This window comes from Ascidiella aspersa, chromosome 2, assembly GCF_963924565.1.
Source record: "Ascidiella aspersa chromosome 2, kaAscAspe10.2, whole genome shotgun sequence".
Classification (NCBI taxonomy): domain Eukaryota; kingdom Metazoa; phylum Chordata; class Ascidiacea; order Phlebobranchia; family Ascidiidae; genus Ascidiella; species Ascidiella aspersa.
This window is the reverse complement of record NC_139448.1, coordinates 15,695,097-15,710,675: the sequence shown is the minus strand read 5'-3', so window position 1 is coordinate 15,710,675 and position 15,579 is coordinate 15,695,097. Positions and strand designations below refer to the sequence as shown.

Genomic DNA, 15,579 nt, shown 5'->3' with positions numbered 1-15,579 from the left:
CGGTGGTGGTGGTCAACTTAAATTAAACGCTAATCACCACAGGGATTTCTTTTTCTTTGCTTTATCAGTTAAGGTTTACAAAAAACTTAAAAAACACATACAAAAGGTATAATTTTAAAGCAGTCAATTAAATCACACCATGCACGAATCTGGAATGTAGCTTGATAGTTAAATAAATGTCAAATGTCTTTCGACATTTTCTTGACAAAGACGTTTCGATACGCACTTGTATCATCATCAGTTAATGTGACTAAAATATATCCGAACATGTCAAAAAACGTTCACTTTTAGCATAGCCAAACAAAATTTTAGTCGAATTTGCAAACTTTTAACTAACTTTCCAATAAAATTAAATTTCTATGAATGATATGGTTGACGATTTATTTCCATAGAAACGAAAACCAGGTAATATTACGCGTTACTGGATTAGTCCAACAAGCGTTTAATGTTCTGCGAATTTCTTAAACTGACTTAATATGACAAAAATATGTCAAAATTTCATAAAAAAATCAAAATATGTTAGGTTATTTTAACATGTGGCGTGAATTACTTTCGTACCAATATCAATATAGTTTTAAATAATGTTATGGTACCGGTAGCTTAACAGTATTTATAGACCGCCAACAAAATCATATATAACATTTTTGCAGTAAGTGTCTTTTGGTAAAATTGTTAGTATGAGCCTGAAAGAAATACCCACTTAGTATTGCACTAAATTATTTATATACAATTAAACCAACAAATATTATCTGTATAAATTTTAATCATGTTGAACCTTTTGTGTTATGGGGTGATGTTGTTGTTTATGTACTCAAGCATCTAACCCAATGTTATGTTTGTACACTTAATATGCTGTCAAATTACAGTTACGTTAGGTTATTAACTATGTATGTGCAATAGTCACAAAATAATATTTGGTAATGGCTACCTTTATTCGGCTTCAAAATTCAACCAGAAGTCTGGTAGAAGAGTCATACACAAGACAAAGATCTGCAGAGATTAACCGGGAAAGAGAATATGAGGCAGCAGTTCAAATACAAAGTTGGTTCAGGGCGCTTAGAGTGAGACACTACATAAGGTAAGTATTTCTTACTTGTTGCTAATAATTGGGATCTGACAATTTGATTTAGAGCCCAAACCAAATATTAAATTAATTGATCATCAAATTAATTGTTCATTTCAGTCATGGTTTGCGATTAACCTCAGATTTTTTTCCACTTTAAAAAGTAATTTTGTACACAATGTTATGTAATAATAATCAAAGCAAAGTTTTTTTTCTTTGCGCCTGAGTTATTTTTTTCTCAAACCTGCAAAACATTCTCTTTGCAAGTTTTACCTTTATTAATATTGTTTTTTTCCATAGTAATGCAGTGATTTGGCATTGGATCACATAGCCAAACTTTTGACCCATAATTTTGGTCATAGGTATCAGAACGAAATATAAAGTATCAAGATTCCTACTCGTAACTAAATATACACTTGTAACCAACCCTTCATATGTGCCATACATCATTGTACTTCTAACTTCATAAAATGTTTGCAAGAAACTGGTTAACAATACCCTTTAAATAAAAAGTTAACAATACCTGTTAAATAAAAGTATCAAACAGCCTTTTTCTTTTCCAGGCACTTAAACAAATGTGCCATTGAAATTCAAAGATGCTGGCGTGGTTACATGGGTAGGGCATACTTTCGAATACGGGTTAAAAACCTGGTGATGATCATGAGAATGAACTTGTACAATGCCATGGCAGTTCGTATACAAAAGCGCTGGCGTGGATTCTACATTCGCAAGCATGTGCACAACTACTACGCTCGGAAACGTTACCTAGAAGGCCTGGCAATTAAAAATCACATCGTTAGAAGCGACCTGAAGGAATTCCATGAACAACAAATGCAAGAGGCGAGAAAAAGAAACCAAATGTTGATGGAGGAGCGGTTGCAGAGGGAAGCCAGGAAAAACCACTACCTTTTAAGCACGCACCAGATTTCCGGAATTTACAATTCGCCGTTCAGATCGCGGCCGCACGAGATGGAGTACCGACTGAGAGTTGCCAAGCCGTTATCGCACAAAAAAGCTGCGTCTGCTCCTGGTGCATTCACGTCAAACGTGGTCGACTCTGAATCGGTTCCGGTCAAACCACGTCCACCTGACTCACTTCCACCGCTGACTGACAAAAATATCCAAGGCCCGTTTAAGCCCGCCAAGGATGTGCGAGCTCAAAGGTACAAGGCACTTAATCCATCCTTGCGCGTCGCAACCGATTTTAACTCGCTGGATGTCGCCAGGGAGGAGATGAAAAAGGAAGAGTGGACTGGCCGACTTCACGACATACCCTTCGTGCCTTTCACGAAACGAAAGGTACAATACCAGGCCCTACTTCACACCACTTCTAAATACGGACACCTGCCCTACGGCAGTCAGTTTTTCCGTGAGGAAAACACGCAACAACACTTGGTGGAAGGTAGACTGCAGACCGTTGTGTCGCCGATACCGCTTTTTGACCAATTCGGACAGACTTACTCCAAAGGGTCCGTTCTGCTGCAGTAGTGGCGAAATTTTACTATTAGGTGGTTTTATTTTTCTTGACTTTGGCACACAATCTTATCACGTTACGTTAAAGTTTGTTTTTTGTTTGTTCATGTTATACTAGTTTGTTTTATACACACAACAGCGAAAAAGCGATAATTTTGTACAAAATAGTGCGAGTAAAAACAAATACGAAATTCATTGAAAGTCGTTGCAGCTGGTCGTGATCAGGTTTTGGAGTATCTTTTGTACGACGTAATCTAAAATAGATAGCTTATTTTAAATTTGTATAAAGTAGCGATTGGACATGAATCACATGTCGACTCTCTCCATGGCATGCGGAGATGGGTAAACATATAAATTAGTTTAGGATATTAATTTACAGCAAGGTGTAACATGTAAAGATGTGTTAAGCTCGATAGGACTAAAAGTATCGAGATCAAGTAACGTGATTGCGCTTTATTAGAGGCGTTAGGTTCCTACCCGTAGCTTGGACTTCCTCGTTTTGGTTGGAATTTAAGACACGTTTGCCCATCAGTCCGAAGAACTTTGGGTTTCTGTTCTCACGTTCTAGTCCTGTAAAATAAGAACACCATGTAAAGCATTGTACTTAAAAAAAGACTAAGTTGTTTTGTATGCGTAATATTTAAAAAATGATTCTTATCCAGAAAAACAAAATAATTGACCTTTGGACATAACCATAAAACATTTAGGCATAATTTTCATTAAATCAAAAACGACAAGGTTAATTTGTAAGACCTTCCATATCATAGTCAGGAATAGAGCGCTTGCCCATTAGTCCACTAAAGTATTTGCTGTTCGGCCTTCCTCTAACAGATCTTCCCATCAAACCGTAGAATTGCTGCATTCTCTGTTTAAAAAGACAATCAAATATGAAGGTTTATGTATTGGTTTGTTAATCAGAAAGAAATTATATTTCAAACATACTCGTTCGACTTCTTCAGGCTCTTCGTCGCTTAGGGCTTCCGCTTGCTGCGACTCCTGGAAAGCCTGGATACAAGCACCAGAAAATTACTTTGGAAGATTTTGTATGAATTATAAATCAGTTCGGGACCTTTGAAATATCTGGTTCAGTTCAATTTCAGCCCAGAACGGTGAAACGCAGGGTGACTACAGCCGCAATTTTTTGCGGCGCAAAAGTGATGAGTCATTCATTGGAAATAAATGGCTGTAGACGTAGAGCGATACGCCATTATGCTACTTTTCACTTATGTTATCAACAGCATTGCATGATTTTAAAAGTTCTATTAAAGGCAACGGAGAACAAATAGTGAAAATGACTAGACCACTCTCTGTATTATGTCATTTTACTAAAAACAAACTTCATAGAACTAATAACTACAATTTAAGATAGATGTGATTTGAATTTTTTTATTTTTTGTTTGCCAGGAGATGCACTGTCCAAGCCAAAACTGTTGCAACTATAAACAATATTACTATCAGTGAGTAATGTAAAACCACTACATAGTTTCACGTTTAACACAATTAAAGGTGTCAATCAGTTTCTACAGATAAACTTGAAATTCGTTCAACAATAATTTTTTTTCATACCTGTTGTTGCATATGTTTAAATTGCGAACAAACAGACTTTCTCAGTTTTTCATAGTTGTCATTCATCTGAAAGTCGTCTTTTATTTCAGCTCTCCCCGTACAAATTACGGCCACGAGGACAACAAACGTTAAAATATTTATATTCATGTTTCCTATTAAAACTTGAAACAACACCTCGTTGCAGGATGCTATGGACCTGTTCCAATTTCTGTTGGAATAACAATAATGTTCCTCTTACTGCGCTATTCCAAGTAGTTCAAATTAGTCCGTGGTAACACAACGTCGAACGAGCCCCTTATCTCCAATTCACAAACCAATCTGCTTAACCTGTCAACATTTAACTCTCTGATAAATTGGAATGTTTGTGCTTGAGTGCGGTAATCTGTTGGATTATAAAATATTAGCCTAGCCCATTTACAAAATTAAAAAAGTCTTTGGAAAAAAATACATCTTCAGAAGAAAAAATCGAAACATTTAACATTTATGGTTCACAATCGCCATTAAAAACACTTAGGCCAACTTATCTGGTCATGATTTTTGCCACATTACGTTTCTTACTTTCGCATAGATTTATAACGAAAACAAATAACACAACTGTTTCGCGTATAATCATTAGTCAACGCTCAGTGTACCACTTAAAAGTCTCAGTTTTAGGGCAAGCTAAAGCCATTACCGCTTTCCTTTCCCTGCAAAGGGGTAATGTCGAATAGAAGTTTGCATCGCTGTCAGGTCTTATATGCCAACTTTTTTAGGCTGGAAGCTTTATACGGCCGCCGATGATATGGTGATTAAATTTTAATGAGATCAATTTTTCATACTTGTATCATGTAGAAGGTTTGCTCTGTTTTGTGTTGGGTCAAACACCACGCGTTATGCCTTTCAATCAAGTAAGTCATCCGCATCGGGAATTAAAGTGCATATGCCTGCAGATTACAGTCATCATGTCGGCAAAAATACCTTTTAATTTCTTTTTAGGCACTCAGCGTTAAAGTTTAGGACATATTGTGCGGCATATATGACAAAAAAAATAATGGTGGAGACTTAAAATTTTTGATCCCTTTAATAGTTAATTAGAATTACTGCTAGAAATGACTATTATCGCTGAACGAAAGTCATTTCCGCTAACCAAAGAAATTCTTCCTTTGCCTGTTTATAACTGTCTCATTTTTACCGACTAAAATATTATTAAATTATAGCAGATAGCAAACCTAAATTTTCAATCAGCGTTTTCAACAGAAATCTACATAGAAAAGAAGTCGTGAATATATTTCTACCTGACACTGTTGTAAACAAGTTATTGTAAATAACAGTCAAAGGTTAGTTACTTACAATATAGCAACACGTTCAATTCTGAGCAATAATTTGCATTGCAAATATCACAAACAGCAAGTTAAGATATACACTTAGAAGGCTAATTGTCAAAATAAAAAAATTTCACTAAAGTGTATTTAATAAATTTTCACTAAGGTGTACATAATTAAAGCACTGAATTTTTAATTTCAATTCCAAAGTCGTTTGCCAAAATCGCTTATAGGTTTTCAAGTAGTTTGTAATGTTGCCTTAAGTCAAGCCAAGTCAGTTTGCTGGAAAAACTTTAGCAAAATCAAGTTATTTAAAAACTGAGATTTTAGTGGCGTCACGTTTTCGAGCTTAAGTTATTGCGATGCTGGCAGCTTCCGTTACTGAGCTTACGCACTATCATCATATAATGTTTAAACACAATATGGACAACACCCTCAACTTCATAACCAACTTCAAAATAATTCAATCCCTAATCCAACTTTCAACCACACAAACCATATTTCCCGCCCCTAACCCTCTAGAAAAAATAGTCCGGTGCTTACACGGCGACGACTGGCGCCTTAACCATAACGCCAGAAAGACCGATAGCAAAACGGCCGTGCCAAATCGCCTCCTCGGTGACGTATTATTTAGGCAACTTACGACTTATTTCGAGAGGCTTTAGTCTTAAACGACGGATTAAGATTCTATTTCATCGCCGATATAATTGCGCATTCGTTTTTTTTAACAATGATGACAATAAAAAATATTGTGAGGGTTCTCACTTAAATGTTGGAAATAGGAAATAAAAACTTTTTGTCTAATAAACTTTTTTCACAGACAAAATCCTGTTGTATACAACCATATACAATTTAAAAATGGAATATAAAATGTAGTCATAATTTTATTCTAAAAACGTTATGGATTTTATTTAGTTTACTGACAGCAAATCGTTTGACCGCAAAATCTGGGGTTAGACGACAAATCAAAAGCTTTTACAAAATCTGAAAATAATCTATTGTTTTTTCTTAAATTGAAATCACAAAAAGCGTCTAGGTAGAGATCCTCACGACGAGCATTCTGTTCAGTCGTTCTAGTTCCCGGGAAACGGTTCCCTAAAACTCCGCGGGGGTTAAACCGAGAAGTCCCGCCGGTATAATCAATATTGATGGGCGCCAACGCGGATGTAATACTATTTGGTGATGCGACGCCAGCGCATCGTCGATGATCTGCTGACAAGCGATTGACGATCTGCTATTAATTATGCATTGTGACAGGAAATCAATATATCACAGATGATATATTCGCTCGATACTTTGGCGCCGCCAGGGTTCTCTTTGCTGCCCAGGCAGGCACCCCATTGACACCTCTCGGCCTCTATTCAGGAATATTCCATGTTGCAGTTCTGCCGGCAACAAATTACTCCTGTCACATGACGAGGACATTTTGTCGAGGACCATTGCAACAAAATCGGCCTCCCTGGTCGAGGCATTTCTCTTTGTTTTTTTAGCATGGGCACCAACCGCATATTTGCACAAGTGAGCGTAACAGGCGGAATAAATATTCTGCAAACAAAGTCACAGAAATATTATTATCATAATTGAATTTGCAGCCGTAATATGACCATATTTCGAAATATGGACGGAAATTATCTTCTGTAATCAATTATTAAAAGGGCAGGAAATTAAAACTTGTAGTTTTTATTGTTTTCGATTTTTCGTTTGTAGCTCGGTTTTTAATTAATACTATAGTGACTTAACACTCTAGCAGCCAACGACGTGGAACCAAAGCTTGATTGTTTTTATCACTTTTGACATATGCTCCTATCACAGACGCCCCATCTTTCCAGACGCGTTAACACGAATTTCATTTTCCCGAGGAAGCCATCTAGCAGAATCTTGTCATGTAAAATGTTACTAAAGTTGTAATTTTTAACAGCTCTTCGATACATGCGGTTAAACGTATATTGTCGATCCTAAAACTGTTTTGGAGCTTGGCCCATTGTCTACATTAAAAAAAATAGAAATATGTGCCAACTTTTGTTGACGCTATCGCCATATTTAAACCTTTGGAATCAGATTTTGGAGAACGGCACAACTAGAGTTTCTTTCCGCGAACTTACATTTTGTATTTTATGAGAGATATGATCATTTGAGTACACAATGTATTGCTGTTTGTACCATCGTAAAACATTTGAAAGTATGTTTTTATTTTCTTTGAAAACCTTTTTGTAGATTAATTTTACGTTCGTTGTAATAACTTTTAACTGACTTTGACTTAGTGCTTATTAAGGCCTTTGTCAAAATTTTAGGCCATTTTTATTGTTCTATTAGAAAATCTACCGACTTTGAACAAGCATAAACGTTTAGTTGCCAAGAAAAAGGTCACGAATTTTTATTTTTTTATTGCGAAAACGCAATTTCACATGGTTTAACACTGCTTAAAAAAACAATAACCAAAACTGACAACCTATGCATAGAACAAACAAACAATTCATTGAATAAAAAACGAAAAAATTAAAAACACAGTAACATATTAATATATAGGCAAACATATTCATATCTGTAGATATATTCATATTGGCAGAATAACCGTTTGGATTTAGATCTCATCCGGATATAAAAAGCTACTAAGCAAACTAAAGGTAAAACATTTGTGGTTTGTCTGACAAGTAATCTGAGTATTAATCTAAACCATTTGGGCAGTGACGTGTCGCGTTCAGTCATCGAAGGAAGCTTACGATCAACTTTGTTTTAAACTCGAGTAACAACAGATGCGGAACCTTAAGGTTCCCTACTGGGGAAAGGCAATCCCCATAAGCTCGTCTGGGCTCGCCCGGTCGCACGATTCCACGCGGAAGTAGCAGGAGCCGAGTCGCGACAGTGAAGATCGAAGCACGAGGCGGCATCTTTCCAGCAGCCACTGCCACTTGAGTGCGGTCAAGCGCTCGCTGTCGAGAAGCACGAAATCGTCAAGCTGCGAGATTTATTTGCACAGGTCATGGGTACGCTGCAGTGTACATAAACGCCACGGGACTAAACCTAAATGTCGCTTTCACTTTTTAGATGAATCAAAAGTTGATTACACCATTGCCAACGTTGGCGATCAACAATCAAATTTTGTTTAATAAACATTTGCTATTAGTATTAGGTTTTTTGTTTTTTATTTGTGTATTTAATATTTTCTAGTTCGAAATGTTAGAATGCAATAACTGTCCAATCAGAGCAGGAGAATCAAGAGGGGAGCATGTAACATTCCTAAACTGTATATTTTGCTTATTTTAACGAAGTAACTGCCAAAAAAATAGCGGTTTGCGCGAAATTAAATTCTCTTTGAAAATGAAGACAACCCTAAACAAAAACACCAAACTTTAACGAAATAGAACAGTGTGGTATTTTTAGGGTTGTTTTTATGATGACAGGTTTGAATACAACTGGATGACGTCACGCTTTGACGTAACTTGGTGACGTGACGCTATGTTATAACTTTGTAATGTCATCCTGAAAAATATTCATGCCTTACCAAAAGCAACATTCTGGATCCGCGCCTAATCACTGCCCACCTTATTGTCTTTATCAGGGAGCGCAAACAATTCTGTTTTTTACAAAGTGCTATTTCATTTGTTTACAAAAGCTCTTTGTTCAACGCGCCGGGCGCAGGAATTTTTAATACAACACTATATGGTTTTTAAAAATTTACGGAGCTTACAGCATCACTAAACAGTCGACAAATAAATATTAATCTGTAAACATTTGGGGCATATTAAGTAAACGAGTTTTAATTTCGGCTTATAAGCCGTCTGTTGTTAAAGCCAAGTTTCCTTCTTTTCCTCGCGGGTTTTTGTGTCGTGTGCCGCGGAACAAAACAAAGCGTCAAGGTGCGGCTCAGCGCGTTAAATATTTAATTCCGAGTGACTTCATAGCATTTGCGGTGCTCGGATAAGATCGAAAAGCTGAGCTTTTCGCCGAACTGAAAGCCGATTCTGCTCGCGCGTCTAAAAGCATCACCGGTTGATAGAAAACGTCAGCTGTCCTTCTCACAACCCCTTACGCCGTTTTAACGTGGTTTTAAATTTTACCGATACGGCGGTAAAAGCCAGGCTCCATAATGACCGGCCGCTGTTGTGACAGGTAGAATAAATATTAAAGCCTACATTATTTTTTAATTGTATCTGTTTTGAACAAAACTAATTATTAAGAAACACAACTATAATAGAAACAAACAAAGCACATATCTGTTGCTTACATTTGGCAAACTATTAGTAACTTATTTTAATAAGGCGAATTTTTTATTAATATTATTATGTAATAAATTCAATACATAGCTGACAAGGGAAATTATAAATTCGCGGTGGTTAATAAGGTAGCTTAGGTAGTTTGGCTCAGTGGTGGCCCGCAAATTGTCAGCGGCAAATTATTACGACCATATCCGCAACTCGACTATATTGGAGCGCAGTTTTGTGTGTCCCCACATGGCGAAGCCAGAAATATATTCCGTTGCATTAATTTTTAATTCGTTTACATGCAAAAGCGCCAAAAAAGTGTCAGAGTCAGAGTCAACAAAAAGCGAAATTTGTGTTGCATCTGAAGGATAAGCGGTGTAATGCGGTAGAAATCAGTTGGATCGCAATAAAGTGTATTAATTGAATGAGTGTATTGTCGTGCTTTAGAACAGTTGTGAATTGTAATCAAGTGTGATTAGCTTTAAATTTTTTTTTCAACCTAACACAAAATGTACAAAAACTCTAATATATTTTCCAGCAACCATTTTTAAAAAGCATTAACAGATAAACGCAGCACCATACTGAAGGTCTAAACATCCAATCAAAATCTTACAGATTAAAGTATTGTTTTTTAAAGCAGGCTAAGTGCGATAGCGCCATATGATCAGAAAAAAATTGGTACCTTCATTCCGAACATATTTTCAGCGGCGCGCTCCGTGACCCGGCATTGCTCCAGGGTGCCGGTGTGGTCGGATAGGGACATTCGAAAGTCGAAGGAGCGCTGCACCTGTAGGTCGGCCCCCGCCACATTGGTTGGACAACGCGTATTTGGGCAGGCCACAATGTTGTCCGAGATCACCTTGAGGCCGCACGACGAGCTAGATTTAAGGTACAAAAGTTATGCTTCGTTACACAGTTCTTGCTACCAAAAAAGGCTTGACCGCATTAGCATTACCAAGTAACAACTTTAATAGTGAAATTATTATTAAGAAAAGCTTGGATTTTCGTTGTTTAACCGTCAAAGCGTAACATCAAACGAAACCAAGCTCGTAAAAGGTATAGACAAACGTTTAACGATTGATTAAACATCGTAGTGTTAACCCTAACAAAAGTTTCTCAGAGGGCCACAAATCACGGGCAAACGTTTTACATTAATTGGGAAAGGTAGAATGGGCAACCTTAAACATGATTCAACCGACCAGCGAAAAGAGAGCAGCTTCTTGGCGCTGCAGTCAATGTCAAGTTGAGTGATGGCCGCTTGGGTGAGGGAGAGCGACCTCCTGCGAGTTTCATCTGACGATTCGCCGAACCGGATAATTTCAGCAACTGTACGGGATACCGGTTGGACGACTGCAAAGAAAACAAAAAACACGCACATAATGCGTTTCGACGCCAGGTTTATCCGACGATTAAGAAACAGACATCCTTTCCTTGCGGGTTCACAAAAACGAAAACCTACGGAAAATGTATGCGAGGCAAACATCAACGAAATTTTTTTTTGAACAATATGAGGCATAAATATTACGTGAAGAACATGTCCAATTTGTTTCAAAAATATACATTTACGGTTGTTGACTTGGTTTTCTTCTTACCGTCTTAAAGTTTGCCAAATAAACTCACACGAAACAGTTTTAGGAATCAATAAAATATTCGGGCAAGACTTATAGGCATGATCCTCATATTTTTTAGAACCCTATGGCAAACAAATAGAAGAATTGTAGTCGAAGCTTAGCTAAAGCTAAAAAAACGATAAATCAAGTATAAACTTATGGATATGAAATCATTGACATCAGATAACTTAAACGAACGTCTCATACTGAATATTCCTCGGAGCATTAAACGAGTTTTACGGTATTTTTTGCTGAATATGTTTCAATACTAAATTTTATGGTTTTCAATCTGCAACAAACCAACTTGATAAAATATGTTATATAATAAAGAAACATCCATGTAAGCAAATTAACAGCGAGTTATAATTAATAATTGTTAACAGGTACTTTGGGCGTGAAACGCGTAGGGAATAGCCTGTGAGATTTAGGCGATACCAAGTGATATATCATTAGTTAATTACGGATCGATCTTAATCTATAGGCCTACCGGTCGCAATCTTAACACATTCGGTGTCGAATCAATAGCTACCAACTCATAAAAAACAGACACCTCTTTGATTGCCATGCGCTACGTAAAGAATAGGGAGACTAAAATATTACAATGTTGTTATAGTGTTGTAAATTATATAATTACAATGAAATTTGAATTTTGCCTCGTTTTTGAGTTTTTTTGTACAAACCAACGTATTTCAAGCAGATTAACTTAGTTGGTCTACTCTATAAAAAACGAAATCAAATTGAACTTCAAAAGTTTGTTTCTCTAGAAATTAGGGGGGTATTTAATATAAAAAATGAAAAGTCATAAAAGTTTTGTTGTAGTGACAAGAAAACATGACGCGGAATAAAATTGCAGGAAACAAAACGGTCGTCGAAAATGTATATTTAATGGTTTGTCTTACTGGCCTCACCAGTCATATTTCGATTTTTAAAAGTAATTCAAAGGAAGGATCATTTAGAAAATTTGTTCTCGTTGTTATGTTTGGTGTTGGTTGACTTCTCAAACTGGTCAAATCAAGTAATTGGATGTAATTAGAATCCTAGAAATTACCATCTAAATCGTCCGCAATACCCCCCATCTGATCTTCGTAGTCTTGTGCAAACTGGAACAGTCGGTGCGCTTCGTTCGTGTCTAAATTAAAACAAACGCATTGGTTTTGGTTTCGCGTTTTGCGGCGCTTTAACTCAGTTAGTATTGACGTGTCACTATGGAACCTGGACACTGTTGATTGAAAATGCATTCACCGCGACCACTACCATCTAGTTGCCGTTTCGCAATTGTCACACTTAGATTGATTTAATTATTTATTTTCGAATTTAACCACCCTAGAAAAATACTAAATGGATTTCGTTCCAAACTTTAGAACCAAATTGAAATTGCAACAAATTTTGAAATTTTGTGATGAAAGTGCCCAGTTTTTCCAGCATTAGAAAACTATATAAAAAACTAAATAATTAAAAATATAAAACTGTAAAGCCGAAATTAGCGCTGTGCGTTAACAAAATTTAATTTTTTTTAAACAAAAAAAATTTACAAGTTATAAAAAAAATTCAATAATTTGTGTAAAAGTATACTTTCACCCCATTAGTAAGGCTAACTAACATCATCGCAAAGGCTCGACTGAAGCATAGCGCCCAAAGCTCGGTATGTCGAAAAAAAAAATGAAAAAAAGCTGTCGTTACCCGGGTTACAAATAAACACTGATCGGCAGGTGCTGGTGGCTGTCACTTTGCCTCTGTACTGGTTGAAAGCAACTCGCACGTCGCTGACGAATAGCACCGTGTTTGGTCCTGACCATCTTTGCGCCCATTCACAGTTGCTCCGGTCCCAGCTGGCCATTAAACAGTTTTTGTAATTCGATTTGCTTTTTCGTTGCCATCTTTGTGCGAGAATATATAGCTGGCTGTAAACCTGTGAGTCTTTAACACTCGTTTTACTTGGTGCCAAAACAGTGCGCTTTCCTCAAATTACTAATAGTTCGGAAATGTCTACCCCTACCTATAGTAGTAGTTCGATAATTTTAAGAATGCTATATATAAGGTGAAGACGTTTTGCGACTTAACAGAAAAGTATTATTAACTCGTTCCCCGAACTGCTTTCAGTTTTATATAAAAAGTGCATTTGCTTTCGTGTAGAATTGTGCTTAAATTTGCGACTTTTGTTATTTTGTGTGGACAAAATAAACCAGAGTTTTCGTTATTGTGCTCACATGGTCAAATACATCGAGTTGGTGGTTTCGTCAAAGAGAATCAATTCCGTCTTGAAAAGTGGCTTGCCGTTTTTCGACGTCAGCTTTTCAACCGGACCCACCTACAGTAAATGGAACACTTTTGTTTTTAAATCCAATCAGAGCGCAATTAAAAAAAAATATATATATTTTCCGTGCCTGAATTTCCCCACGTTTGTACGATTGTAGGTTTTACCTTCGAAAGCAGTCTGGCAATTCAAAATGTAATGCCATCCAAAAGGGTATATATAAAATTACTAATAAATACGAGTTTGCAGTTGAAAGAATAGAGCCACTACTGAAAACAATTCAAACATAACCACAAATAACGAAAGTGTAGCAGAGGTCGAGTCAACGGAAGCACCTTCTTTACGCAGGCGAGCAGGTGTATGGTTTGCTCAGCAAGGTCAGCGACGAACTCGCTAGCATCGGCCAGCGTGTAGAAGTCGTTCGGTTTGCACACCGGGCTTCGTTCGAGTCCGGCCAGGTGATGGGGGATTGCGCCTTCCATCCGCTGAACGGTGCCGTGGCCGCGCTCGCTCACGTGCAAGGAAAACTGACTGGAGCAAAACTGGTTGAAATTTGGCACTTGACAAATTGGCTAAAAACTATCTAGAGGTGAATCCAAAGTGTTTGAAAAATCAGTTGCAAAACAAAATGTTTAATTCGGCCATACCCGACTTCAAAATTATTCTTAGTATACGCATCGGACACCACGTTGAAGAAAACAAAATATGCGAATTCGTGCGCAAATATGAAGCCCAATTCCAATTAAATGACAGGCTGAATAGTTTTCCTTAAATCGGACTAAAATATCGTTTTAGCGGACAGAAGTTCGCACGAAGCACTTACATAGTAAAAGTTGGCCCAAATATAGTTGAGGGGCATGGGCAAGGTGCATTGGAAAGTAAAACTATAAAATGCTGCTTATAGTTTTACCTAAACTTACTAATCCATACAAAAAATCCATACGGAAAAAGAAAATTAGCAAAGAGAAAAAAAGGGCTAACCTTGTGGTAGGAGGGTTAAATTTTCCTTCCGAATCGCCCTTCATCCTGACTTTAAATCTGCTGACCTCAACTGCCAGGGTGTAGACATGCACAATACATTATTATTCATATTTAAAACAAACAAAGCAACAGAAAACCAATTGCATCCGAAATTAACAGATATATTTTGTTATATTTTTATGATAAACTGACAAAACATCAAACGTCACTTTAAAGAATAGGACCCCAGAGTCTGGAAAAATCCAAGTAAGCAGACAACGGACTAACATGATGGAATTCTCACGTAGTTACCTGGGTCAGGTATAGCAAAGCTGTCAAAGCTTCTATTGACGTACTCCTCACTTCCCCACACGTTTACCGTGATGCTATCCTCGTGTGAATCTCGAAGAGTCAAGCTGTACACGAACTGTGCAGAACCATCTCCTGTTTAAGGCAAAAACATGTCACATATACAATTGAAATCTTTCATATTTTAATCGATACCGACTGTTAAATACCTCTTGGGCTTTGATACGGACGAACATCCCGTTTTGAAATCACAATGCCAGACACACCCTAAAAATCACCAGTAAGTTAAAGTAAGTACCGGTAGCCTAACACGTATAACTTCCCAAAGTATTTTAATGTGTAGTTAACGTTAGATCTACCTCGGACATTTCTGGAAGTAAATCCTTCAATCTTAATGGCATTGCTGCGACGTAATCATTTGGTTGATACATATTTCTACAATTGCTCAGGTTTCAGCACAAACTCGAAAAACAATCATCTGCTGGCTCGTAGTGAATATCAACAATTACGATTCGTACTAGTTTTTTTAGTATTTAGGGGGTCCTTAGGTAAGCTTTCAACAAAGTTGTTACAGGGAAAAATAGCCCATTAAAGTAGTTTTTTTTGTTTGATGTATTCAGTGCCGAAATGTGATTGTCTAAATGTGAAAACCTAGCATAGTTTGATAAAAAAATATTCATCTTGATTAATTAAGACGTTTCGATGCGAACTTGTATCATCTTCAGTTAATGTGACTCAGAAGTAAATCAAAGCATTACCTATACAAATTCTGATTCAGATGGAAAACAATAGCGTCCCAGCTTTAATAAGTGATGCTATGATTTACTTTATGCAGCCCTAA

At 37.0% G+C, this 15,579-nt stretch overlaps 3 protein-coding genes across 3 annotated transcripts; 1 reads left to right on the top strand and 2 right to left on the bottom strand.

The window, feature by feature from the left end:
• The first annotated feature begins 842 nt into the window (after positions 1–842).
• LOC146163951 (spermatogenesis-associated protein 17-like) lies at positions 843–2,731 on the top strand. The gene is made up of 2 exons (XM_083383136.1): positions 843–1,078; positions 1,627–2,731. The coding sequence occupies exons 1-2, from the start codon at positions 921–923 to the stop codon at positions 2,549–2,551; spliced, it is 1,083 nt and encodes a 360-aa protein (XP_083239262.1). The 5' UTR covers positions 843–920; the 3' UTR covers positions 2,552–2,731.
• Positions 2,465–4,306, bottom strand: LOC146163950 (uncharacterized). The gene is made up of 5 exons (XM_083383152.1): positions 4,103–4,306; positions 3,479–3,541; positions 3,290–3,401; positions 3,014–3,106; positions 2,465–2,790 (listed from the first exon to the last, which is right to left on the bottom strand). The coding sequence occupies exons 1-5, from the start codon at positions 4,247–4,249 to the stop codon at positions 2,729–2,731; spliced, it is 477 nt and encodes a 158-aa protein (XP_083239278.1). The 5' UTR covers positions 4,250–4,306; the 3' UTR covers positions 2,465–2,728.
• A 3,870-nt stretch (positions 4,307–8,176) lies between these two features.
• Positions 8,177–15,169, bottom strand: LOC146163949 (meiosis-specific with OB domain-containing protein-like). Its single transcript, XM_083380640.1, has 11 exons — positions 15,098–15,169; positions 14,948–15,005; positions 14,742–14,873; positions 14,451–14,520; positions 13,805–14,000; positions 13,423–13,523; positions 12,896–13,044; positions 12,264–12,344; positions 10,805–10,955; positions 10,288–10,483; positions 8,177–8,359 (listed from the first exon to the last, which is right to left on the bottom strand). Exons 1-11 carry the CDS (start codon positions 15,167–15,169, stop codon positions 8,177–8,179), a joined length of 1,389 nt encoding a protein of 462 aa, XP_083236766.1.
• Between the last annotated feature and the right edge of the window lie 410 nt (positions 15,170–15,579).

Coding starts and splice junctions, on each gene's coding strand:
- LOC146163951 (XM_083383136.1), top strand. CDS start 921: ATGGCTACCTTTATTCGGCTTCAAAATTCAACCAGAAGTCTGGTAGAA. Junction 1,079..1,626: donor AGAGTGAGACACTACATAAG/GTAAGTATTTCT, acceptor TTTCTTTTCCAG/GCACTTAAACAAATGTGCCA.
- LOC146163950 (XM_083383152.1), bottom strand. CDS start 4,249: ATGAATATAAATATTTTAACGTTTGTTGTCCTCGTGGCCGTAATTTGT. Junction 3,542..4,102: donor TTAAACATATGCAACAACAG/GTATGAAAAAAA, acceptor GCTTGTATCCAG/GCTTTCCAGGAGTCGCAGCA. Junction 3,402..3,478: donor AGCCTGAAGAAGTCGAACGA/GTATGTTTGAAA, acceptor CTTTTTAAACAG/AGAATGCAGCAATTCTACGG.
- LOC146163949 (XM_083380640.1), bottom strand. CDS start 15,169: ATGTATCAACCAAATGATTACGTCGCAGCAATGCCATTAAGATTGAAG. Junction 14,001..14,450: donor TTTAACCCTCCTACCACAAG/GTTAGCCCTTTT, acceptor GTTTTGCTCCAG/TCAGTTTTCCTTGCACGTGA. Junction 10,956..12,263: donor TATTGCGGACGATTTAGATG/GTAATTTCTAGG, acceptor TTTTCTTTGCAG/TCGTCCAACCGGTATCCCGT.